This window comes from Centropristis striata, chromosome 24, assembly GCF_030273125.1.
Source record: "Centropristis striata isolate RG_2023a ecotype Rhode Island chromosome 24, C.striata_1.0, whole genome shotgun sequence".
Taxonomy (NCBI): Eukaryota; Metazoa; Chordata; class Actinopteri; order Perciformes; family Serranidae; genus Centropristis; species Centropristis striata.
Window position 1 is genome coordinate 11,828,317 of NC_081540.1, and position 26,307 is coordinate 11,854,623.

The 26,307-nt window shown below is 43.7% G+C and overlaps 1 protein-coding gene across 4 annotated transcripts in view; it reads right to left on the reverse strand.

Moving 5' to 3' along the window:
• zeb2b (zinc finger E-box binding homeobox 2b) overlaps positions 1 to 26,307 on the reverse strand; it is an 86,181-nt gene that overhangs the window by 17,523 nt on the left and 42,351 nt on the right. For all 4 annotated transcript variants that reach the window (XM_059327512.1, XM_059327515.1, XM_059327514.1 and 1 more), the window contains exon 3: positions 4,202 to 4,453. In XM_059327512.1, the coding sequence (XP_059183495.1) occupies positions 4,202 to 4,453 (252 nt within the window). The remainder of the gene's footprint in view (positions 1 to 4,201; positions 4,454 to 26,307) is intronic.

Consider the following 26,307-nt stretch of genomic DNA (forward strand, 5'->3'; position numbering starts at 1 on the left):
CGGTCGACGGGAGGACACTGACTGGACAATCAGCTTAAGAAGTCCCTGGTCCCTCCTTCCTGCCTCGTCGGTAAAAATTAAATCAAGGTGCTTCCGAGAACATGGGGGCTTTGTGTTAAAAAAAAAAAGGCAACAAAAAACCTGCATTGTGTGCCTTACACGCATCTGTTCTTGCTCTGCTGCTCCTGCAAAGATGTTACAAGTGTTGCATTGTATGATTTTTTTTCACCAGTCCACAGCAGGATCTGATGTATCTGACTCTCCCTCAGCTATTAAACAAGGATGAGCGCCTACATTACAGAAACCTGGCTGAGATATTACAGGAAAGGTGGTGGGTGTATTGTTTATAATAATGTTATCCTGCTACACAAAAGCCAGAAGCAAAACATTTTTTTATTTTTAGTTGAAGACAATGGGTTTAATAGTTGTGGAATGCTTTCTAAGGCTTGCAATTCCGGGTTTTCTTGAAATTAAAGATTTGGCTTCTGCGGCGAAATGATAAATACCCCTGTCAATGGCTTCACAGAATAATGACAGACTCTTCTGGAGGGTTATGTCCTAGTTTAACTTTCCCCTTGCGAGGATTTTTTTTCCCTCTACTTTTTTTTCTGTACATTTGATTGCACGTCTGCCAAACAGCATCCAAACCACAGTTGCAGTATGAGAAAATGAATGGGTTTTAAACAACATAAATTAAGCTTTGACAAAACAAAACAGATAAAAAAAACCTCCACCAAAGATTAAAATATACCCACAAGTATCAGATATCAGCATGTATGAAAACCTCCCCACTTTCACGCTGAACATGGTCAAAACTCCCTCACATTTCTGTGTCCTCGTAGGCACTGTGTTTGCTTTGGGTAATCAAATTTGGCTGCATACTTTTGGTCTGACGCAAGGGGATGACCACTGGGATTTACTGGCCCTCCACTCTCCCCTATTTACCTTGGAAAACTTTTGTTATCTGTGGTCTGAAGGGAGGAACGGCTGCTTCCAGTAGGAGGTAGGCTAATACCGTGTACACCTCTCTGCTACGGCCTCTGGCACACATTCATGCATGAATCCATGCCAGTCCTGAGCTACATTCAAAAGGGACAAAGTGTCATTGTGGTGACTTGGGTGCCTGGTCCTTCTATAGTAAGAAAAGGCACTAATGTTGCTGCTGCAGAGCCTCCTTTACACACACATTCTATAAGACATGACCTTTGTTTCTTTAACTTTTCACAACATATAAAAAATGTCACAAGTAGTGTAAAAAAAGGGGGAAAAAAGAGGGATTCGATTTCTCCTGGAGTCATTTATGCCACAAAAATGCGCCTATTTTTGGTAGTGGAAAGCATTTTGGATGAATCTGTCCACTAAATGCTGGAAAAGTGTGTTTTGTCAGTAGTAAATCACAGAGGACGTGAGGCAGTAAGGTACACACCTCCTTGAAGAGCGATGTTGAGGTTTGAGACTCAGGAGGAGTCCAGAATACCTTGGCCAGACCGTAATTCCACCTATTTTCATAGCAGCTCTGATGCTGTTTATTTTGAAAACATTCCTATTTTTATGGCCGGTCACCGCAGTCGCAGGCGCTTTAAAGTCCTGCCGTTGCCCGTTTGGCCTCATTTATCCTGAATCTGTCTCGTATGCACACAATGGCTTCAGAATCTCAGTCACAAAACAAGATCGGACTAAAACAGCTTTCTGAAAGCTAATGCCACCTCTGATATTTTTACACTGAAGTTGTCAATAGCAGATATTTCATGTCAGTGTTCCATCCCTTCAAATGTGATCATTTTACAGCCAAAGAATACAGTGTTTTTTTTTTTCTTGGCAGGATGGAAAAGCATCTGAAACACTGCACTTATTGAAAAATGTGGGAAACTCCTGGATGCACTAGGTGTTTAAATGACAAATTAATAACTCCAAAACTTGATAAATGTGCAAAGAAAACAAGAACCGCTGTTTTATCAAAAACAGAAGGACACATTTGGCAACAATGCCGTAAAACATAAGTTCTTTTTTCAAATGAGGATGGAGCAGAAAGTGCCTCTATACTCCAGCAAATGAGGAAAAAGTGGGATTTCTGCAGCGTGTGATTGCTGCAATGTTAAGTCAGAAATCCTTCTGACGCCCTCGAGAGGAGTTTAAAAAGGGCAAAGGGAGAACGCAGGTGATTTATTTGAAAATGTCTGTCAGTGATAATGATGTCATGCTTTCCAGCACATCGCGTCCAGCCTCACTGTGGGATGAAGGAATGTCAAGGACAACGCCAGACACAAGACTCTGATTGTGCCCTGGAATCAGAAGAGGCTCGGCGATAAACTTTCTCTCTTACATGCGATAGTTATGTCTCAGAAAATCATCTTGATCTATTGCTAAAGACACTTTTAAAGCATCGCAGCGCATAAAATGAGTCCTCAGAGTGTCTGTTTGTGTTTTTGGGCGCGTTTGTCCACACTTTTGTGAGATTTTACTGCAATTCCCAATCTCCTGAAGACATTACATTCACTCACACTTCCAAGACCTGCGTAAAAACTCTTGATAGGGGAGTGACGACCAAATCAGTTGGAGTAGAAAGGAGGGGGGTGCTAACTTATCTCAGGCCTAAGTTATGTGCTGAGGTATCACTGTAGACACTTAGGCACCGAGGAAGAAAAAAAAAAGCAGGCTGGGAAACACAGCACCCGCAAGATTGGGAAAGAGACTCCCAAACGCTCTAATGAACTTGACTTGCTCTCCGAAATATGTCAGACACTTTATCACACAAGAAGCATATTATCTGGGAATTGCAACATAGTTGAATTACAGACATTATGGCACCGCGGGTCTTTATCAAATAAACAATTACCGTATGCAACGACAGCTTGTTTATCCTTTATCTTGATTTATTTACCAAACTGTCTTTTCTTTCTCCCCCCTTAAGGAGCCAATACGAACTGTTATTTAGGAGAAGCAAATGTTGATACCCACTAAGCTTTTTTCATCCCACTAATAAATGTGCAATTTTCCCCCATATTAAAATTTAAGACTGCTGAATGTTCCTCCGTTTTTCGGCACTGTGCACAGCTAGTTCATTAGCAGAAATGAATAGCGAAGCCCTGCTCATTTAAATTGGCTGTCTTACATGACTTCTCGCCATACTCTGTTCCTGTCACATGCTTCCAAGAATCATTGACTCTTATTATACATGTAAATGGCTATCATAAAAATAAAAATTTCATTTAAGATTGTTAATGACTTTTTGCAGCAGTCTGGCTTCCTTTAATGATTATACCCTGCCCCCTAATTAAAAGTATTTATCTTTCAAGCATCCGTGACTGGGGCCCCTGCAATCTGAGTTGCTCAACAAAAGACGATAAGTCAGTCAAGTTTGGGAAGGTATCACCTGCCTGGGATTAAGCAGCTTGTTAGGGAGGAGGTATTACACAGCATCAGTCACTGCTGTGTTCAAATACCACAAACAGTGATACGGTTTGAGTAAAAGTAGCCTCGCTTGTCTTGCATCTCCTGCAGAATCTGCAACTGAAACAATGAATCACATCGAGCACATTCTGGTGCTTTTCATTTTCTGCAGCTCTCAGGCTTTTTTTGTGAGGTTATACATTACTGTAAATATTTTTTGTTGTTTGGCTCAGAGCGGGACTTTTCTCTAAGCATGAACCAAATGGTCTCTGTCGCTCACAGAGAAACTGTTTATCATGTCTGTCTGCTGAGGGAGCATCACTGGGGCTTCACCGTCAGACCTGGCTCAAGACGTGTTTGCACAACGATTCGTGGGGTTTGTTTAAGTCTACTCGGGCACCAGATGGGTGGGGTTTACGGCATAAGACGACACCACGAGTGGCAGGATGTGTACACATTTGCTATAAAGTATCTGAAAGTCAGCTTAGTGGTAGATTTTGTGATTGACAGCTCACCTGAACCCCACACATCTGGTGGAACAGAAGCTAGAGGTGATTGAAATGTCTGTCAGTGTGAGAAATATTGAAAAACAAGGGTTTTTGGAACAGTTTATCATTATATTTTATCATTTTACGACACCTTACTTTAATCACCCACCACTTAATTTTGAGATTCTTGCTTTATTAGATTGCATGTGACATTTTTAACAGATATCTCATTTTGGATCAAATCCCTCCATATGCTGCGCATTTAGTGAGTTCTTGGAATTTATTTCAATCATTAAAAGTTAATTTTGATTCAAGACACTCACCAGTACCGTCGACCGAGGCGCTGAGCATGTCGTTGTCGGGCCAGATGTGCTCCACGCCGCTGTCCCGCATCTCGTCGTCCTCCTCCTCCTTGGTCAGCAGGCCGTGGCTCTCGGTGCGCGGCGAGGCCTCGGGGTTGGTGAGGCTGGCGGGGCTGCCCGTGCCGTTGATCAGGGGGTCTTCCTCGGACACCGGCAGCTTGTCCTCCTCCTCTGTCTCTGAGCCTGTCTCCACTACATTCTCGTAGTTCAGAGCTGTAACACACAGAGAGACAACGGGAGGTCAATACAGGAGAGTTTGGGGAAACAATAACGGAGAAATAATGTCGTGTAAATGTTAAATACTGCAACCAACAAACTAACTGATCGAGGTAGATATTAAACCAGCAACTGCTATGTTCTGTGAGGTAAAATCAGTGTTTTTATCAATGGAGTCTGGTATGTTTGAAGAGAGTAGAGATAACTGCTTCAGTTGTATTTTTTTTTATTTTTGATGAAACCTGGCCCAAGAATTTCCTATGAGATTAATAAAGTTCTGTCATATCTTATCTTAAAGTGTGGTGCCCATAAGACCAGAAGTTAGACAACTATTTCAAAAACAAGGAGGATAGTAGAGAAATCATCCTTATGATCAACTACAAATCATACTTTTATCCAAAAAAATGCCACGGACATCTGATTCATGGTTCATATTTTTCATGTTTCTATGTTGCCAGCCATTACTGGCAGCTTGTAATGTTATTGATCAAGGAATGTAGGCGTAAACTAGTTTGGAGCTGGAGTGTCAGCTGAGTGATTAAACTCTAAACATAAATGACAGAAGAATCTGAGAGGGGATTTCAACTTGTTTTTTGGAAATTGAGGTTTATTCCCAGATTAAAAAGGTCACCCCACATCACTGCTCGGTCCAAGGCGTAGGCGCTTCTTCTCTTTTTTTTCTTTTTTTTTTTGTGGGTTACACCCCAATTACAGCATCCGCGACTGGAATCTGTGACTGAACCGCAGCGGTGGGCAGACAGCTGTCGAGGAGATGCGAGCCAAAATAGCCACTAATTTTCAGTCCTGCTCACATGCCTCGGATGCCAACGAGCTGCACCTTTCAGGACGGCTCTACTCCGGAGCATACCCGTCACGTTTGAGATGCTCCGCATAGCACATACAATATTACAAATGTTGTTGCTATGCACACAAAAGGCTTAACCTATAGTAATTTAGATTATTCATCTCTTGTACCCCTCGGATGTCTTCACATTTGCATTTCCGGTGAACCGTGAACATAAATATAAATGTTTCCTAACATGAAAATATAGAGAGACGACAGAGCCTTAAGGACTATTGAGTGCACACATATGCTGACATGCATACCACACACACCCTCACACACACACACTGAAAACTCCAGAGCAGCATCAGCAGGGCCCGCCCGGTTCCACAACACTCAGGTCCCAGACATATGCCTGCTTTTCTTAAAATAGAAGGCCTGTAAATAAGGGCTGTGAACTCAATCAAAGGTGGCTTGCGTGCAAATTAGTCACCAGCATCGGCAGGTTCTCAGCGCATGCTCGCCGCGGCGTAAATCGTGGCAGAAAGGGACGTTAGAAGACTTATTGGAGGAGTACAGATGGAGTGCTAGGCGCGCCAGAAACATGGCATCACATGGGGACACACCTCATTGGCAGCTTGTACAAGAATGTGCTGTGGTAAGAGCCAATCATGGGAGGACCCAGACATTGAGCCACCATAGTGAAGAGGTGGAGGCTTTTTTTAATGTGCTTTAGTTGAATTTATGTTTCGGAGTAATAAAAAAAGCTGCAGCGAGCTCATAAGTCTTTGGTGAAAATCAACATATTTATATCTAATAGCTTACAGAAGTCATGTTTTATGTACATAAATAGCGTATAATAAGCAAAATGCCTCACATTGTGTAATAAACAAGCTTTTTTACAGCATTTTGTGAGCCATATTTTTCCTTCTAAAGGCCTGAAAGTGCCTGCCTCTTGAACTTTCCCAGAATCAAGAGTGCCAAGCAGATGAAGTTCATGCATGACATTTCTGGAGACATTATACATATCAAAAGATAAGCCTCCCCACATCTCCTCCTAACACGTCTCCGTACGATTGACTGGTCTGCACTTGCCTTCAGCGAACAACTGCACAACAGGTGCAAATTAAAATGAAAACAGGGCTTTGAAACGTGGGAGGAGAGGCAGGAGGGGGGAGGAGGGTGGCAGGCAGGCAGGCAGGCAGGAGGGGGGAGGAGAAAGAGGAGGAGGGTGGGAGTGCGGTGACCTGCCTCGAATACCAATCGACGGAAGAAACAAAACCTTTTCAAGAGGTGTGATCACAAGGGTTTAGGCAAGTTCAGACTCAGTAATGCTCCTTGGAGATGACAAAAAAGGCAACCGAGGCTGGAGACCCAGGAGTGGAGAGAGACGTTAGGAATTCCTGGGTGGTCCGCATCTACCTTGGTACAATTGATTTTGTGCCTTTATATGAAAAATTATACATTAAATGCTTAAGCTGGAAGCTTTTACCTGTTTAACTTAACATCTCGATGGTAGAAATGTTAATAAAGTTTGTCAAACTTGAGAATCTATCAACGCGACGTCCCTTCAAAACAACAAAATGATCATTTGGGAATTTGCGGCCGTCACCCCTGAGGTTTTGAACTTTTCTCAGCAATGTCCCATCAGCTCTGTGTCCCCCCAACTTCCAGAGGAGAGGAGGGGGCAGCCGCGCGGGGCCGGTAGAACAAAAGGCCAAGAGGCTTGGGAAGCTATCAACCCGTCGCTGTGAACCTGATCTCTGGATGCAGATTCAATGACGGCAGAGCAGGGGCTGGCTGAATGAAATTATCTAAGGCTGGACAGGTTTTAAAGGGCCCATTCTTCCCCAATAAAAGGAGCGAGGGAGCTTCTTTTTGTTTAGCAACACATCCACCGCGGCAATGCACACCGTTCTGACTTCAATACGCCCACATAGGAATGAGGGAATGCAGCATTGTGGACCTTCTGCGCATCAAACTTTTCAGGGCATGATTGAGAATTTAGGTCTTCAAAGTAAGTCCTGGAGAAGCAAAGTGGAGCTTTCATTTTATTTTTGAAGCTTTTTTCTGCCTCCTGCTGTTTTTTCCTATCTCTCGTGACGTCTTGTTCTCAAGTTTCTGAACAAATTTAAGCACGGGGGCGTTGAACTGTCTCTGAAAGCTACAGTAGATGCAATCTTCTCCGAACGTCAGCTGTCTCCTCCGCATTCAACGTATACCTCCAAGAAGGCAAAATGACAGTGGGGTGCTCGTCAAGTCAAACGCGTAGTATTAACGTCAAGAAAGCTGCCATTGTTTAGGTGCCACCGCTGACAAGAGCCTCTCCCTCTCCGAGCATGAAGCATCTATTGGTATTGTGTCACGCAACAAAGTAATTCTAACCTACTAATATTTCGCAGGCAGTTATTTCGCTCCCCCCGAACCTCGCTCTTAATCAGCCTTTTGTGTTGCTGAGGAGAGAGAAAGACAAAGAAAAGATAATGTTTACTTCTCAAATGCCTCTCCTCTTCTCTCCTTTTCTTACCTTAAGTGTCATCCTCAACAAAAGCAATTACGCCTGACGTTTTACAAACTCCTGCTACCTGTTTGATACTGCTTTCTTCTCTCTTTTTTTATATTTCTCACACCGTTTAAGGTAAATAAAAGGAGCCTCTTTGACTTGAGTTTGCAGATAATTAAAATGACACTTGGTAACAGCGCAATTCTTGTTTAATATCGGGTTTTAAACTATCTGACATAACCCTTTCACAGGCCTGGCATTATTCTGTCACTCACAAAAAAAAAGTATAGAGACGAGAGGAATATTGTATATTGATTAGTATGGCTAGAAGCATCAGCAGTGACAGCCCGAGAGAGAACCAGAGAGCAAGGGAGAAAGTCTTATTAAAATCTCATCATTTCTTTGATGAAGAAAAAAACAATAGCACAGGCAATACTTCAGCTGTGGCAGTCGTATTCTGCAGATAGTGAGAAGCCAGTGGAATTAATTTAGTGCCGGGAAACAAAGTCCAAATCTAAAATGATTGTATTTACAAAGCGTCAGGTTTGACAGCGAACAAATAGCTCCAGTGATCAAAAAAGCCTTTAATGTTGGAGTCAAAATCGACTCCTGAAAAACCAAAAGATAACTCACTCCGTGTGTCCATTTGACAACAATTGTCTGACCACATGCTGCATTCAAAGACGCCCAAAGTCACTGGGTAAAAAGTTGCGCCACAAACTTGTGCCTTTGATGTTGACCCCATGCATCTGTCATCAAAAAAAGCTATGTATGCATGGTATGTATGGAGTTTGTTACCAGCTGAGGGTGCGTGACACAAAATAAAATCAGAAAATGAGCTTGTGTTCACATTTGCTGGACGTCTTTGATGAAGGAATTTACTTTGATCAAACTTCTGAAAAATAAAGTGGCTGGTTTCGAAAAAGTCTCAGTGAATTTGTCAAAGTTTCAAGGGCTTCATCTCCCACATATTCGTTTTTTTTCAGGTATGTCGGGAAACTTTTACCAGAATTTGAACAGAGAAATCTTCCTTCTGAGAGCCGGGTTCAGAGGTGTTACACCTACACTCTGCAGAGGAAAACCATTTGACAATGCTAACAGGTATAATCACATTTATTTAACGATCCCAAAGTAGCCGTCCAGTGCCCAGAGGACGCTGCACTAAAAGCCCTTGCTGCTCGAGTCTCAGAGCCAGAGAGAAAGAGCGCTCTTTCTGTTCGTCGGGCCAGCGGTAGAGGTGATCGCTGCAGGGAGAATGACTAACACCCACGTTTGCGCTCTCACGCTAACCCCGGCTGACTTTTTAGTCGAGTGTCGGGGCTTAGCTCCAGGTGACACGCTCGGCCTCCTACGCCGATAATGAGCCAGGACATTCTCCCTATTGGACGATAACTGCTCACGCTCGCTCCCTGTCTCATGAATGTGAGCCAAGCGGATCACCTGGATGGCTGCGAGGGAGATGGGGAAGCAGGAGGAGCGCTGTGTGTGTGTTTGTGTGTGTGTTTGTCTGTGGGAGGGCATTAAGGTGGAAGCGAGGTCGCTGCCTTGTGGCTACGGCCGGCGGTGGTGGATTCTCATGATGACCTTTTGTCTGCCATTGTTCCTGTCTGCAACAGTTTAAACACTTCCCCGGGTAAGTCTTACTCCTGTCTGATGGAAAGCTCACACCTACAGGAAGATGCTTTCTCACTGCAGTTACCTCATTTCACATTAATAACTAGCTCTTATACATGTTTTGAATGAGTCTTGCATTTTCTCTTGCTTTTTGAACACAATTTTTAATATAATCTTGCATTTGTCTTCAATTTAAGGCACGCCAAGTAAAGAAATCAGACACATGCTCATCCAAAACATGGCCATCGAGAAGTAAATCCTTTAAATAAATGTCCGAGGCACAACAAATGATGTATATTAAACATATCTGTAGCTTTTTACATTTTTATCAGCAAAATAAAATATAGATGAATCACAAAATAAGCTGTTGAAGATTATATGTCTTTAAAATAATGTTCCCCAGGTCATAATTTTCCTTCAAAAAGGGGACACTGATGCCGTCTGAGTGAACTCAAACCCAAGTCACGGCAGACAAAAGAATAGCGGACATGTTTGGATATTTTGTGCTATCTTGTCTCAGTATAATAGTGCGATCGAGCACAAGGGGCAAATCAGGGCCAAGTCGGTGAAAGGACGGTGGCAGAGGGCAAACAAAAGCCCTGAAAAGAGACAGAGAGAGAGTGAGGGGTGAGGGCCAGGGAGGGGAGGGGGCGACTTGGGAGAGACGATGAATGGTGAAAACTCAGTGAAGTGTAAACGCAACCTGGGAGTGTGTGTGTGTCTGTCTGGGCAGTGTGTGTGTGTGTGTGTGTGTGCGTATGTCTATAGAGAGGGGGAGGGGTGTCGCTGAAAAGTGAAGTGAGTGTGTTTGACTGATATGAGTTGTTGAGGACAAAACTGTTTTTCAATTTCGGTGTTTCAGAGAGTTTTAATAAATTAGGAGCAAATAAGAGAAAGTTTTACAGAATAAACACATTAATAAGTCTTGTATCCAAAACTAAGAAGAACATGGTTTAAAATAAATAAAAATTGACTATTTTAAAGAATTTTTAAGGAAATCAGCATTTTCTTTTAGGAATTTTGCTTATGTCAGTATAAAAAACGCAAAAAAAGGCGTAAAGATGCAGTGAATTTAACATTTTCAACCCAAAACATGGAACTGGCACTAAAAAAAGAAGAACTTTTGCTAAGTTTTGTCTAAAAAACCCCAAAATGCATTCTCTACCCGCACATTTTTATTTCATTCCTTTGCTAATGGATTTCTCTTTGAGACACACCTAAATTATTTTCTGTTTATGGCTAAACTTCCAGTACGTCGGCACACATCCGTCAAATCGCCGCTGGGTTTTGTCCGTGAGGAGACCCTCGCAGCAGCTCTGACTCTAATTCAATTAAAGTCCCATTTATTTGCAGAGGAGGCCTGAGCAACAGGCTGGGGAGGGAGAGGGAGGCAGAGAAAGCTTCAAGGTTTGCTCAACAGCTCAGAGGTCCCACCTTTGCTGGGTCCTGCATGGATTCACCATCTGTGCCCCCCCTCCTTCCCCTCCTCCTCCTCCTCCTCCTCCCCCAGTTCACACATGTTCCTGCCTCCAACAAATGTTCGGAGTAAACCTCCCCCCTCCTCCTCCTCCCCCCTCCCTCCTCCTCGTCACACAAGCCAAAGAAGAAGAATAAAAAAGACACACAAAAGCTTCCCCTGGCTGCCCTCAGGACTCCCAGGCCAGGAGAGTGGGAGGGAGAATTCAGAGAAGAAGAACAGAGGAGGGAAATGTTGGTAGGGAAGGGGAAAAGGGGGGAGGAACTGTGTGTGTGGAGGGGAGGGGGGTTAAAAAACACATATTTTTTATTCCGGCTCAGGTGAGCTTCCCTTTGCTTCCTGATGTTACCCTGACACACGTCAAGCAACAGGAAGAGGGGGGAAAAACGGTTAAAATTAGAAAATTTAATTTATTTGATAATTTCCCAGAATAATTAGAGTTAATATGGGTTAATTAATATGCAAATCTCTCAGCAGATGTTCGGCAGCAAGGCTGTGCACGGCTGAGGAAAAACAGCCCCCTTCTACTTTCTCCTGCCTGGTTTTGGCTGTCAGTTATTGGGCCGTAATTACTGTAACTAACCAAATACACACACACACTGAGGGAAAAAAAGAAAACGTTTGCTGGGTGAACTGCTTCCAGTTTTGGAGTCGTCGCAGGGAAAGCGGTGCTTCTCACACACATAAGAGAGACCATTGCTAATTTCCCCTCCACTATAAAGACCCTTTTTATGCTCCGAGCTGAATGAATGCAGCGAGTACTTTAAACTATTTGAAATTTGCGGGGCTTTGTGTGTGCGCCGATGTATAAATGTAAATTGTAAAGAAAGAGCAGCAGCAGTAGGAGCACAAGAGCACCTGCACATTAATGTAGAGTAGAAAACACAGCTCATAAAGCAGATGTGTGGAATCTGTCTTGGCATAATAAAGGGATGGGCACGTGTTTACATGTGTGTTTGCAGCTGAATACTCAATGCCATAAACATGCATATAATAATTCGAGGAGCAAAAAAAAATGAGATGCTGACAATTTTGTTAAAATGGCAAAAATGTTTAAAATAAAACATTTTAGTTGCTGTTGAAGTTTTTTTCGTCACCTTTTTATGCTCATCTTTTATTCTGACAAGTTCAACAACAATTCAGCTATTGTAAAAAATTTCTGCATCTGCAACCAAACATTATTGTACAATTCTATTTCATAATTTATTTTTTGTTTTGCATCATTGTAAATTAAATGTTTAATTTAAGACTCTTTTAAAAGACATTTTAAAGACATCACCTGGGCCTTACAATGGACATTTTTCTAAATTATTTGACATTTTACAGACTAAATAATTGATGACTAATCTAAAATATTATCAAGAGATTCATTGATAATGGAAATGATCACTAGTTGAAGCCCTAAAATGAAGAATCTCTGTCTTCTGGTTTGTATTCTTGTGGGAGGAGGGACGGGTTACCTTTAATAGAAAGATTTAATTCATGAATTCTTCCCTGGGGAAGGAGAAAAATATAAGAGCCTATCTCAGGGTGCTTGCCAGGGTTCTCCTGTGGTCAGCTCTCTTCAATAATAATGTGTTTCCGATAGCAGTGTGTGTGTGCGTGTGTGTGTACGTGTGTGCCAAAAGCAGAGAATGTTATCTAAATCGTTCCTCTTTCTCTACGGCCCAGAGTCTCTCTCTCCCTCTTTCTCTCTCTTCGTTTCCACTCCTCCTCCTCCTCCTCCTGCCCAGTCTCAAAGGGACACCGTGGCTCAATGCCATGAGTCCACGCCCCGGCCTACACACACAAAAACACGCACATACACACACCTACATGTAGGACGCAGCAGCAACATGCATTCATAAAAATAGACGCGCACACACACACACACATGACGAAGCGGCATGCGGAACATTTATATAAATAGAAGCACACGCTTTTCACACATGTACAAAACACTCACACACATATAGACACACACACACACAAACACACACACACACACTCAGGTGGAGGAATCTGCTGACATGGCCTCGTATCAGGTTAGATTTCGAGGCGGAGCGAAGAGGGGGCGTCAAATTGATAGTCACAGCCTTCTGTTATCAGGTCTGACTGTTTAATATCCGAACCTGGCTTCATGTGTGTGTGTGTGTGTTTTGAGGCCCCATGAGAGCCGGTGTGGCCTTGCAGTACTTTGTGCGCAGCGCCACCATGATAACACATCTGCTTTGGGTTCATCTGTTTATGAATCACTCTTATCTGCCCTGGAAGTGCTACACCGCTCCTGTGTGTGTGTGTGTGTGTGTGTGTGTGTTTATGTGTGTAAGTGTGAGTGTGTGGGAGTGTACGTCTGTGTTCCTGTGTACCTCAGTGTGTGTTTCTCTGTAGGCTTGTGTCATTGTGAGTATTTACAAGAGAGGAAAAAAGGGAGACGAGGAGGAAAGTGACGAAGGGAAAGATCTACACTGACTGAGGAATGATTTCTAACAAAAACACTTGTACCTGACTGAGAGAAATGGCAGAAAAACAACCTGAAAAGTTATTTGACAGCTCCAGTCACATGATATGATGACAGGTGGTGTGTCACCTTCTCCTGCACCTAGGAGGGAACTCTTTCCCTCGCAGCAGAGAGAGGCAAAATCCAGCAATTCTTCATCCCTGACGGCCCCCACGTGCCTCGTTTTAATAAAAAAGAATCTATAAAAATAAATTACTTGCACTAAGTATATGCAAATTCAAATGTAAGCAATCATTGCAAAATTAATTTTGCCAGAACTGATTAAAAGCTTTAATAAATCTATATACAGTATTGCGCCAATCTGATATTGTAAATTTATTACGCTCCCTGTAAGATTAATTAGAAAGCTACGGTAACATATTGCACTGCCAGGCCAGATTACTGTACTTTTTTGTTAATAACAGTTAAGCAGAACCTGAGCTGTAATTACCGGCTAACAGAAGCTTTTGATGCTGATTTCCTTCACCGGGAGCAGAGAGAATGAGATCCAGACGGTAGAAAGAAACAAATGAAGGCTTCTCCTCTCAAATGCTGCGCATCTATTTCGGAAGAAAAGAATTAATCACTGCTTGAAGTTCATCTTTTAATATTGCAAAAAAATCAAGGGAATCCTGGCTGGAAGACTTCATTTCGGGAACTGAGGACATGAATTAAAATGTATCCTCATTTGGTCTGCGAGTTGAGCAAGGCATCACCACTGCCAGGGTTAGGGTTGAATTTAAAAAAAATGTCCCCAAAACAGTACAAGATCAAAGCATGACTCATTTTTCTAAAAGTAGCTGCAATCATCTTTCTTTCCAAAGCAGCTGTTACAGGCATTTATCCCAGACTCTTTCACCTTTTTCCTCAGACACCAAAACTGTTGAGCCGGCCGCCAGATAGCAGTGAAAACAACCGGTTTGATCTGGCCAAGGTTGTTTTGCATTCTTGTCCACAGTGACGGGGCCATGGCCACATTTATCTCAGCAAAACAGCACCTGAGAGCTAAAACAACAATTTCTCACCGCCGCCGCTCCGGCCTCATACTCCTCAAAAGCAACAACTTTGTGACTTTTCAAATGTCTGGTTATTATGTTCCTGTGTGTGTAGCGGATGACCACTTGTGTTTCTTTTTATTGTTTTCACATTAGAAGTAAATCGTCTTGAACTGAGGCCGACAATGACAAGAAAAAACAGGGGAGAGTGAGACCTCTTGCTGTCATAAAACTCTGCCAGTCACCAGCTGTTTAAAGGTCGATCAATGTGTGTGTATGTGTGTGTGCCTGAGTGTGTGTGTGCGTTCAGGGGGAATGGATGGGGGAGTCAAGCAGAGACCTCAGATGGACTAAAGAGATCAGACAGGATGAACCGGGGGGGCGAGGGGGTCCAGGTGAGGGGCCACAGGAGGGTGAGGAGGGGGGATGAGGAGGGTTAGTCCTCTTCTTCCTCTCTGGTCCGAGCCAATCTGGGGGCCCAGGGCCTCATTCACATGGTAATGAGAGTGTAAAATCACATCTGTTACCCCCGCCAACACACACACACATGCACGCACACACACACACACACACACACACACACACACACTGACACACAGACACACAGAGGAGACCTTTGTCACCTGAATAGCATCCCCACCAGGTATCAAACAAGCACCAGGAAATGGTGTGTGTGTGTGTGTGTGTGTGTGTGTGCCTCATCCCCAGCAGGCAACCGGCAAACTGGGCTCTCCAATCAGTACACACACACACACACACACACACACACACACACACACACACACACTGGAGAGGTGGCCTGGGCCCTCGCAGAGAGGGAGAGCCCTCTGGAGAAAGGCGACTCTCTCTGACACTGTTACCAACTTCCCAATTAGCTACCAGTCAGCCAGAGGGGGGAGTGAAGAGGGGAGGAGGGGGGAGGAGTTTGGACAGCATAGCTTATTGTCACGGCAACAACCTGAGTGTCCAAAACCATCTCCTGCAAGCTCTCTTCTCACATGAGTGAAATGTGGAGGGTCTGTATAGGGCTGGGCGATACATCGATATATTTATAAATGTGCTATGGAATTAGACCATATCGCATATATTGATATAGTTCAAATTTGCACTGTGATCATTGCTCCAGGCAAGCTGCGGCTTTTATTTAACATATTTTCTTTATTTAAATGTGCACTTTATGGAGCTTTGATTTTTATAAAAGGTACTCCTGTTCTTATACAGTATTTATGTTCACTTAAATAAACGGTTTCAATACAACTACTTGTGAAATGTCATATTTGGCTTTGACTTTGACTGAACATATGCTCTCACTTTACAATAAAACTATCAGGGTAAATATCGATATTCAGCCTTAATATATCGGGATATGACTTTTGGTCCATATGGCCCAGCCCTAGGTCTGTAGAGCCTGCAGGTTGTGGTAAATATAGTGAACATCACTCTACACAGCTGTAAGCTATAGGAAGAAAAGGTATATTTCAGGGATGTAAACATTGATAAATGCTTTTCTGAATCAATACTAGTTCACATCCATGGCCTTATTGTGATCACCAACTGGATGTGAGATTTTGTACACCTTCCTTTTCACCCAACATCTGCGTGTGCGTGTGTGTTAGACAGTGCTAGCGGCAAGGTACGCCAGGTGTAAGACAGCAGCGAGATGACACAACTTAACCTTTCTCTCGATCTTGGTAAACGGCACAAACAGGCAGCGCTGCAGTCGGAGGCCCCAGAGCCCATGACTTATACATGACGTGGGTGGGAGTAAACAGGAGCAGACCGAGGCATTTTGTTTCCTTTTTTCCCCTCTTGCCGGTTGCATTTTTTTTCATGTTGTACCTGTCTTTCTTATCTAGCCGCAGGAGGCCGAAAACTACACTTTTAATTACATGGTGGGAGTTGAGGGTGGAAGCAGGAGGGGGAGCGGCGGGGGATGTGGATACCTAGGGCTCTTTCACATACTGTGCTACACCTTAATAAGAAAGCTACGACCTTAACTGGAGAGTTCAAAACAGCAACCACCTCGATGTTTACAGGTGCAGCCTTTAATATATCCATTTACTTCATTCATTCTGTCTATGACGGAGAATTCCACTTCATTTCTGCCACTTAAACCTCAATCCCAACTGTATATTTTCCATTAAAGACGCATTAAAGAGGTTCCTATCACTGAACAATGAGTGCAATTCTAAGATAATTGGCTTAAATTCCCAGAATGACAGCTTATAAAGGTATTAATAAGGGTCAGAGACATAACGGCTGCATGATAGGTGTAAAAAAATACTCTAATGATAAAGAAAATATCGTGGTGAAGAAATTAAAAAGAATTTATAATTGTTTTTGTTCATTTTTTCATTATGTTTCAAGTATTAAATCACCCTGAGCGATGTTAATAAAAACTAAAAGCAATGGAATAAAAAGTTATAAATGCAGCTCATGTGTAACCTTTTCATGTCTTGTTGTGCACATTTATTTAGGAGTCAGTTGTCACAGTGGTATTGCATTACTGAAAGTAGTGAGTAGGTTCGCTCGGATAATTAACCTGACACCATGCAAAGGAAAGTAAAAAGAACTTCTAGATGAAAATTTACATTTCTGACGATCGGCTAAGGTGGCATACACTCAGTCATATGTGTGTATGGATACATATATATATATATGGCTTACATAATTGAGTAGCTCCATTGGCATGACGTGAATGGCTGCAACACATGCTCATTCACACTCTGTAGTCTCCATATACTGTAAGTAAAAAGGAAATTTTGATCTAAGGCTTTTTCCCCCCACCTACCCTTGGGTTCTGCCTTCCCGTGTTTCTGTCAATCCTCTCCTTTTTTTGATCAGTGGCTTGAAAGAGTCGAGCATGTGTGAGTGCTCAGGTACCTGGGGTATGCCGAGGTGCTAATTAGCTCGGCAGGATAATTGATGTGTAGATTACACCGTTGAACAAATGCTCTGACTTGTTTGTTCTTCGCACTTCTCAGCCTCCGTTCGAGGAAAAAAAAAAAATCAGCTTCTGCGGCACCTCCCACCCCCCTTTTACCTCAGCCCTAATGAACAATTTACCTGCCTTGTAAAGGAGGTGGTTAAGCCTGCCAAGGCAGAGGGAAAACAAAGAGGGGGTTGCGCTGGAGTTCATTTCCCACAGGTGGAACTAGTGTCTCCTGTGCTTCAAGACCTGCCTCTATTCCCTGGTGTTAGCAGGGCTGGCTGTGGAAGAAGAGTATGTGTATATACGCTTTGCCAAACCCTGAAGGAGAGGATGGCGAGCATACATAATTCCAAAAGGGAAACAATTTAAAAAATGAAAGAGCATGCCATTAAGAGTGCCGGTAGGCTTCCATTGTTCTGCCCCCCCTCCTATAATGCTATTTCCTCCATCTTTTGTCTTTGGGACGCTATTATTAGCCGAGCGCACACGCGAATAACCTCCCCCTCCCACCCGCGTCCGTTCAATAGGGTTTGAATTTGCTCATTAACGGCTAAGAATCCGCAAACACATTCGCCGGAGCTTTTGCTACTGCTAATAAACTAATCATGCCCTCTCGTCTAATTGGGAAATAGAATGAGGGGAGGAATGAGAGCTTCGCCTGAGGATTTTAGAAGCTGGGTTTCTATCGCGCTGGCAGAGAAGTGGAAGTGGAGCCCATTAGCAGGACAGATGTAGAGGCAAAAGGTGAACGGCTGAGACGTCAGCTCCTTGCCACACTGCTGGACCGCCCGTAATCTGTCACCCGCACTAGTTTACAAGTTAAACACATTATTGTGCTTATTGAGTCTCATTTCTAGGATGCATAGCGCTGGCTGCTTTTTTTCTCTCCCTGGTGGAGCGCTTACAAACCTGCCAGGGCACTGTCACTGCAAGCAAGCTATTACCATTTTTCTTAGCAGTCCTGATTAGTCAGGCAGGCAGGGCAGAGAAAGAGCAGAAAAAGAGAGAGATAGGGGAAGTAAGCCAAGACATAAAGTCTTACACTCATTGTTTCTTGATACTTCCTTCACATCCCTTAGAAACCTCGTCTCAGCGGCTCAAGAAGCCCCCAAATGGCTTTACAGGTCTCCAATTTTCACAGCTCCCGGAAGTCATATCATTGCTATTTTCCTGTGTAAGGGGCAAATGATTTGCAGAGTGTAAATGAAAGGAAATCTGTTCTGCAAGACGTCCAAAATCACTGTTAACTCTGTGTTTACCGGTGAATTAAAGCCCACCAGGACATAGTTCAGCCATGAAAAATGCACTCAATACAACCTCCCTGAAGAAGATCATTTTATTCTCTTGTTATTGTGTTAGTGGCCTTAGGCACCTTCAGTTTGCTATGTCAGTGTGATAAGGGAGAAAAAAGATGAGTTCTCTTTTTTAGATCAACCCTGAACTCTCTGGGACAGATTACCGTGTCATCGAAAACCCGGGGCGGCATGTTTGGACTACACCAGATTGGGAGTCTTGCTGACTAACTGGCAGTTTCCGTCGCCAACCTGATAACTCTCCTCCAACATCCCTCACCCCGGCCCAGCCAGCAAGCCAGCCAGCTAAGCAGGCAGGCACTTTTTTTTTTTTTTTTTTTTTTGTTTTTCCTCCCTGCCTTTTTCCTGTCGCCATCTCGGTATTTAATCTAACACCGGCAGGCGGCAAGAAGGGTTTACTTTTCCCCCCTCAAAGACAGCATTGCAAGGCGGAGAAGGCAAAAGTGGGAGGAAGAGAGCCGAGCACTCAGGCGGGGAGGGACAGGGGAGTCTAGGCAAGGCACAGGAAACCTGGGCCAAGCGTCACTTTTAACAAAAGCCTTTCATCTTTCTCTCCGCTTTCCCTCAAGACAGTGCGCTTCCAGCAGTGGGATCCTTTTAAGTACATACCTGATAAGGAAACTTTTTTTCTTCCCTTTCGAGAGCGCATAAAGGAAAGTATCCCCCTCCCACACACATATACACACATCCCAGTGCAGTTAAAACCCTCTCATCGCTTTGAACGCCAGATACTGTCCCTTTTATCCCCGCCAAGCAGGTTTCCTATGGCTATTAACTCATTCAAAACAGGTAATTACGGCGGGCAAACAGAGACACCACGGATCAGAGCGAGCCGCTCTGGCCCACTCCACCTTTGCAATCAAACCAGGCAACGCCTAAGCTGGCGAGTTAACAGGACAGAGGTAGTCGAGGATCCATTTGCGGATAACTGCACCTAATCCATTTTAGTCAGGAGTCGCTGTGGCAGGGCTGTGTGTGCACCGGGGGAGGACCCATGGGATGTATCTGATGGAGAGGTCATAAATCACAGGGAAGAAGTTGAAAAAGTCGAGCTCCCACGGAGGGAAAGAGGTAGCAGACAGGCGGGGGTAACGCCCCTCAGAGGAAAACAACCGAGCCTATCATCACCTTAGTTAAAATATCAGCAACCTCATGCCAGCGAGGGCGGGACCGCCAAACAATGCCCTCTTCCCTGTGGTCGGAGAAGAGAAGGATTCATGCAGAACCTCTGGTGGGTGGCTGTTATTGTGGGATAATTCCCTCAAGTGTAGTTAACATAGCCTGAGCCAGTTGGTGGACATTTTTATCCAAAGCGCCTCTGCTGCATACATTTTTAGCATGGGTGATCCCAGTGGGAATCAGACGACTAGCCTGGCAGTGTTTGCGACTTGCAAATGGGGAAATGAACCTTTCACCCTGGCAGAGTTGGCACAATGCAGAAAACATAAGCAGTAACCATTAACATGGTGAGGGGACCAGAAATGCCGTCTCACATTCCCAGAGAAAGGACAGAGAAGAGAGAAAATCTTTAGTCAATCTCAGGAGCTAAGTAGGCCTTTTTCACCTATCTTCTCATCTGCACAGGAAGTAAATGGCGCCCCAGGGGAGCACTCACTCTTTCCTTCCTCGTCTCCTTTTTTTTCTCTGCTGTTTGTTGTTTCAGGTAATGAAAACAGAGCGGCTGACAGAGACGTTTTCATGTTGTTTTCGTGACCTGGACGACATGCCTGAGCCTCCCGCAACGCTTGTTCAAGCCAGAGGTGAAGTTTGACAAGATCCTTAAACATTACCCCCCCCCCCTCACCCCCCCAATCCACTCAAATTTCGAAGCAAGCTGTTGCGTAAGAAACTCTGTATCTATGGTAATGGGCAGCTAATTGATCCCATGGGGCTTCGCTGGCATGGGGAGAACTTATTTACTCTTGCGACAGAGGGATATTTCAGCTCAGACATTTTTCTCCCTCCCCGCAAGCCTTCCTCTAATGTGACTATAACTCTCAAATTCTCTTATCTGTACAGGGCACGGTAAGGTGCAAAGGGGCCCAATGTCTACACATTTTCCCATTTGAGAAGCATGTGTTCGTGGGGTGACAACCAGCCGCCCGTTGCACTGCAGAGTGGAACCAATCAGGCTTTAACACCTTGACTTTTCTCTCCAAATGTGGCCGCCGCCGCTGAGCTGCTTCACCCGCCTCGATGTCAGTACTACAAATTGGCTTCCAACAGGAATCCAAGGTGCCAAAGAGCCATTAGACGGACAAAGGCTTGAAGTCTACCCAGGGATTAATGTGTCAAAATCCGTGTGTGATACACAGGAATCAACCCTCTTCATTAGGGCTTTCTATAAAGGAACAAGACAGATTTCCTCTCTGCCAACATCAACCATCTCTGTGTGCACTTTGCTCTTCTTCTTCTTGTAAGGATAAATTGAACATTTTTTACCGTGGCTTTGAATACTTGAGGCTTTCAGGTTTAGGGCACCTCATCACTCACCTGATCATTTTTATTAAGCTTTTAAAGGAGACTTGTAGTTGTAGGGTCGATGAAATTTTATATTGTGGCAAGACCCAAAATGTTGTGGATTTCACCAAAAACTGTCTTTAATGGCCCACTTAATACCCATTAAAAATGCACTTTCACAGGCTGTGATGGTATATATATTAGAGGATGAAAAGCACCAACAAAACACCTGCACAACTGGGCGACAACAGGCCCAATTGTCAGCGAAGCCCATCTCCAATTAAACAAAGTCGTAATCTGCCCCTGACAGAGCGGATTAGGCTTTGTCCTGGTGGGGGCCTCATAGGGGGGCGAAGGAGGAGGAGGAAGGAGGCGGTTAACCACGGCTGGCGACTTAATTTTCTGTGTATACGCCCTTGTATCCTTCCACGGAGTTACCTGACTCAGCGCAGTCAGTAGGCCGGGTGGCTGGCTGGCCGGTCGCTCGGCTGACTCGCTGTCTTGCTTGTGGGACTCAAATCCTGTCCGAGATAACAGCTAATCATTTGTCACCCCGAGAAGCAATTCCCTCCAATCACCCGGGAAGAGAGCGCCACTTTATTCTGCGGCGCTGTCAGGATGGCAAGAAATTACATTCGGCCATGCTTTCCCTCCCCTCGACTCCCCACCCCCAAATCTCTCCTGAGCCCCGTTTGGAACGACAGAACAACAGCTGACGAGATTGGAAACGACTGTCTTTCCATGACATACACATGTTTCTATTACTATACCTGTGAGGATGTTCCTTAGAATGATTTCTCTCCTCCACTCTAACCCCAAACCAGTCTGTGTGTCAGTTTTAACCCCGAACCAGCTCAACGCTAAAACTGCGCTAAATGTCTGGAAGAATCTTTGGTTTGTGAGAACATGTGGTGCAGAAATACAAGAATACATAATCGCACAGGAGCTTTGGGAAACTCTGGGAAAACACATGCTGGCAGATACATGCGTGCATTAAACACACACACACACACACACACACAAATGCTGAAGCCTGTCCATGCAGCTGTTTCCTTTTGGGATTCCTTGAGTTGTTACACTGTGACACTCTCTGCTTTCTCAGTTAGACAATCATTTATATGGAGCAATGTCCATCAGCTGGCCCCAAGGCTGAAAAGTTACAACACGTTCACAAACTAAAAGTTAATTCAGGATTGCTAATATGACCTCCAAAACATTTAGAAAATGCTCCTGTCCAACACAGCTAATATAACAATACAAGACACATCTTTACGGGTAAAATTGAGCAGAAAAAGGACCACGATCTCCTCTCTCTTTTGTCATAGCGTGCTGTTGAACAGCTCGAGACAACAGTTCCCTAGACAAACATAAACAGTGTCTTACAGTTTCCTAGTGACCTTTCACTTTGCCGCCTGTTTTGAAACTCTCTTGCTGTCTTGAGCAAGAGCCGTTTCATCACAGCAAATGTCTGGATTTTCTGTGTTAGCAAACTCACGCTAACTTGCCAGATTCTGTTGAACTTTGTGTTGGCTTTCGAAAAACATATGACAAAACAGCAACCTCTTGAAAAAGCACCAAAAAGCCATTACGTGACATTCATCAGACGCTTTAAAACGCCTTCTTGAAGTAAAAAGATGAAACTGAGTGAACTCCTGGAGCTACACAGCTTTTCAGCAAAACGTTTTCTTGGTGCATTAGTGCCACAACAGCTGAATGACGGGAACGCAAAGCAGTGGCAGTTCATAAGATTTCATATTGTGAGTTAGTGAACTGACTGACTCTGGGACGGCTGCCCACACTGCATTGGCCATACTTAATTACATTATGCATGGTGTGGGGATATTCATAGCATACATGAACAGTGAATTAAAAGGAAAAAAGAGACAATATTGCCAGTGTGGAAAAGGACCTCTGACATTGAACGAATTTTGTGATGTATTTAAAAAAGGCAGCGTCCTATTAGATTAGCAATGCTAAATTAACGACAATTTAGAAAAGAGGAGAAGAAGTCCAACCTGAGAGGAGATCAGCGCGGCAGTGGCGTCTGGGAGACACTAGCTTGTTGATGGCATAATGCTAAGTCTGTGTGTTGAAGATAAGAGTGCCATACAGTAGGCCCTAGGCCCAGTGCTGTGTGTTTGTGTGTGCACGGATGTGTCTTATGTGTCAGGAGGAGGGGGGAGGATGTGTGTTTGTACACAGATATATATGAGTGTATGTGTGTTAGCGTGCAAGACAAATGAGAAAGGTGCTTGACGGTGTGAAGCGACTTATCTCTCATTATGGGGAACAGTGGCTGAATAAGGCGGTCGATAGAAGAGAGAAACAATTAGAGAAAAGCATCCAGGACTATAGATTGTTGAGGTACAGTTTTAGGTGTGTGTGCAGGCCTGATAGATATGCTGAAAAACAGCCATAAAACTATTTGCCATGAAACCAGGTTACAGGTTATAAGGAAGAGACGAGCTGAGAATGATTGCCTTTGACTTTGAAGAAGAAATGTGGAAAATTGATCATTTCAAGCATAAACACTTTCTTTTTTTTTTTTGTAAGGTAGTATTTGTAAAATGCTCCATCGATAAATAGATGTAGCAATCATGGGAGAAGAAAATGTCCACTACTCAGAAATTCAAGAGCAGGCTATTTTTTTTCCTGGCACAAATACCAAGGGAGATGTCTGATTTTTCTCAGGTTTAACTGAATAATGTATGCATACTTTCACTTGGGCATGATGAAGCAATTTTGGCCTTTAAAACCTGCTGGAGCAGGGGTGGGCTGCACTTCCTGAGCGTTTGAATAATTCAGACAGCCAGGTGGAGAGTCTCAGAATACTTGCAGCTATCTTTTTTTTTTCTTTTCCGGAAAGTAAAAGAGCTGGGTTCATTTTCAAAACGGCTTCATGAAAAATTAAAATAGGTGTTACGATAGGGGGGCCAAATAGCAGGAGATATGTTTTGTTGCATAAACAAAGCATGGGCTGGGCAAAATGATGCATCTTTCCAGAAAACTTTCCATATTTTAAGTGTCAAAAGGTCACAGAATTAACTCCCCCAAATCATAATAAAAACATTCAAACCTGACCTTTTCTCCTGCACGTTTTCACCTACATCTGAACATTCAGGTTCAGTCTGCCGTTGCACTCTTTGCAAGTCACTCTGGATAAGAGCGTCAGCTAAATGGCTAAAATGTAAATGTAAAATGACAGGCCCTGGAGATCTCCCTGCCCTGGATGTGTGTGTGTGTTTTTCCATGGAGTTCAGGTTTGCCCTTGATAAAAGAGGGGAGAAAAAAAAGGAAAATATATTTGTGCCGAAGGAGAGAAAAATGAATAGAGGGATTTGGCGTCACAAAAGTGTGTCTGACAGGTTGAAGGGCTGGAACCGTGAGCGAACGGACACCTTGGTGGGTTTCCTGAAGTGGCGGCTCTCGAGCAGATATGAAAGGAGAATGTATGATATTGCAGGATGAGCTGGAATAAAATGTCCCTTCTACCTGGCAAGCTCTAGGTTCATATTTTTGTTTTGTAACAGGATGTCAATGATTCAGAAACTTAACACCTAAGATAATAAGCCATTATTACAAACATGAGGGTAGTAAGTAATACTTTAACCGGTTGGCTCCTCTGTATTTCACAGATATAACATGTATTTATTGTGTCCCACCTTCTCGCTGCTTCTTGCTGACACTTAAATTTCCCTCTGGGATAAATAGACCCTGTATCTAGCAGAGGCCCTGCTGTTTTAACACACCAGCACACACTGAGCTATCTGAGAAAAACCCAGGTACTAGTCCCTGCAGAACCTTCAAATTACTTTAAATCGATGCAGTAAAATAAAGCAAAATGCATAATAATGTGTTAGCTCTCCGGTGGGAGAGCAGAAAACGGAGAGAGGAAGATAAAGAGGCAAAGGTTTCCCAGGCCAGGCAACGCTGTCGGTTTCTCGTCTTTCTCTCAAACTCCAAACACCCCACGCTGCTCGCTCATCTCGCTGCCCTCAGTGGCCAAACAAAGAGGAGGATGTTTGTCAGAAAAGTAACGAAAATCAATAAAAGCGAGACCCCACCACCAACCACCTGGCCAAAGGCTTGCGGTTTACATACACGCTGGTACGAGTGCAGTTCCTTTCCCTCCTAGGTTTTTCCTTCCTACGCTAGCCTGAGCAGAGAGGAGCAGGAGGGGGGGGCACAGGAGGCCTGAGGAGCAGCAGGGCTCCTCCCACAGTGATGCCCGTGGGCTGACTGCATTGCTCAGGTGTTGGGGCAGGAGGGCAAACAAGCCACAGAGCACTTGGACACTATAACCACCACTGCTGCTACCTTAAGTTAGATTTTTAGATATTTAAAGTGGTGATTGTAAATCCTTCTTTTTCTACTTTGTTTCCATCTACGCAGTCATTGCCGTGGTATTTTCAGCAATTCTACATTTCCCTGAGATCACTTGGCAATCTAATAGTGTGGGTGGTACTATGTGAACTCCATTCTGCAAATGAGAGGTGGGTGAAGCCAACGAGAGTTTAGGAGGGTTTAAACCGAATACCAAAAGCAAATATGTAGCTTTTTACTTGAGCACTGCTGGATAAAACTTTGTGAGGACCCTGAAGACAACTGCTGCTTGTAGTGATGATATCATTCAAACATTAGATAACACAAAGTGACCTCAGATTTGTTCAGATTTGTTCTGAATTCTTGCACATCCTGCCTATTGTCCTGCTAACTTCTAACTAAAACAAGGCAGAAATAGAACCATTGCTCAGACGGCTTGGAGCGCCACTGCAGAAGGCGCAGTTTAAAAAGATCATAATATTATAATTAACGATGATAGAAGTTTTTTCTTGTCCAAGTTTCTTTTCAAGAACTTTTATCTGTACAATCCAAAGTGTATTTACCTCTTACATATTTTTTTCCTACTTCTAATTTCGATTTCTATGCTAGTTTCAACAAATCATCGTTGCTCACTCCTTTGCCAGATTTTTCTAGATTATGCAATATTTTGCTTGTTAGTAGAAGGGCATTTTGTGTGGCGCAGAGGGTTTTTAACACCATTTGCACCAGTCTGACCCAAGAGTCGACAACGGCAGATTTCACGTGTTAACACATATTTAACCGGATGGAAAAAAAAACAGTTGGAGCTGATTTAAAAGATGAGCTCACCATAAAATAAAAGCTTTGAACTTTTTGCCTAATGGCGTTCTTTCTTTCTCCACGAGCAAGCCTGTATCGCACATGGAAAACAGGAATTCGAGTTAGAAATCTTGTCCCACAAGCAATTCCAGCGTATCCCTCTCTGACATCAT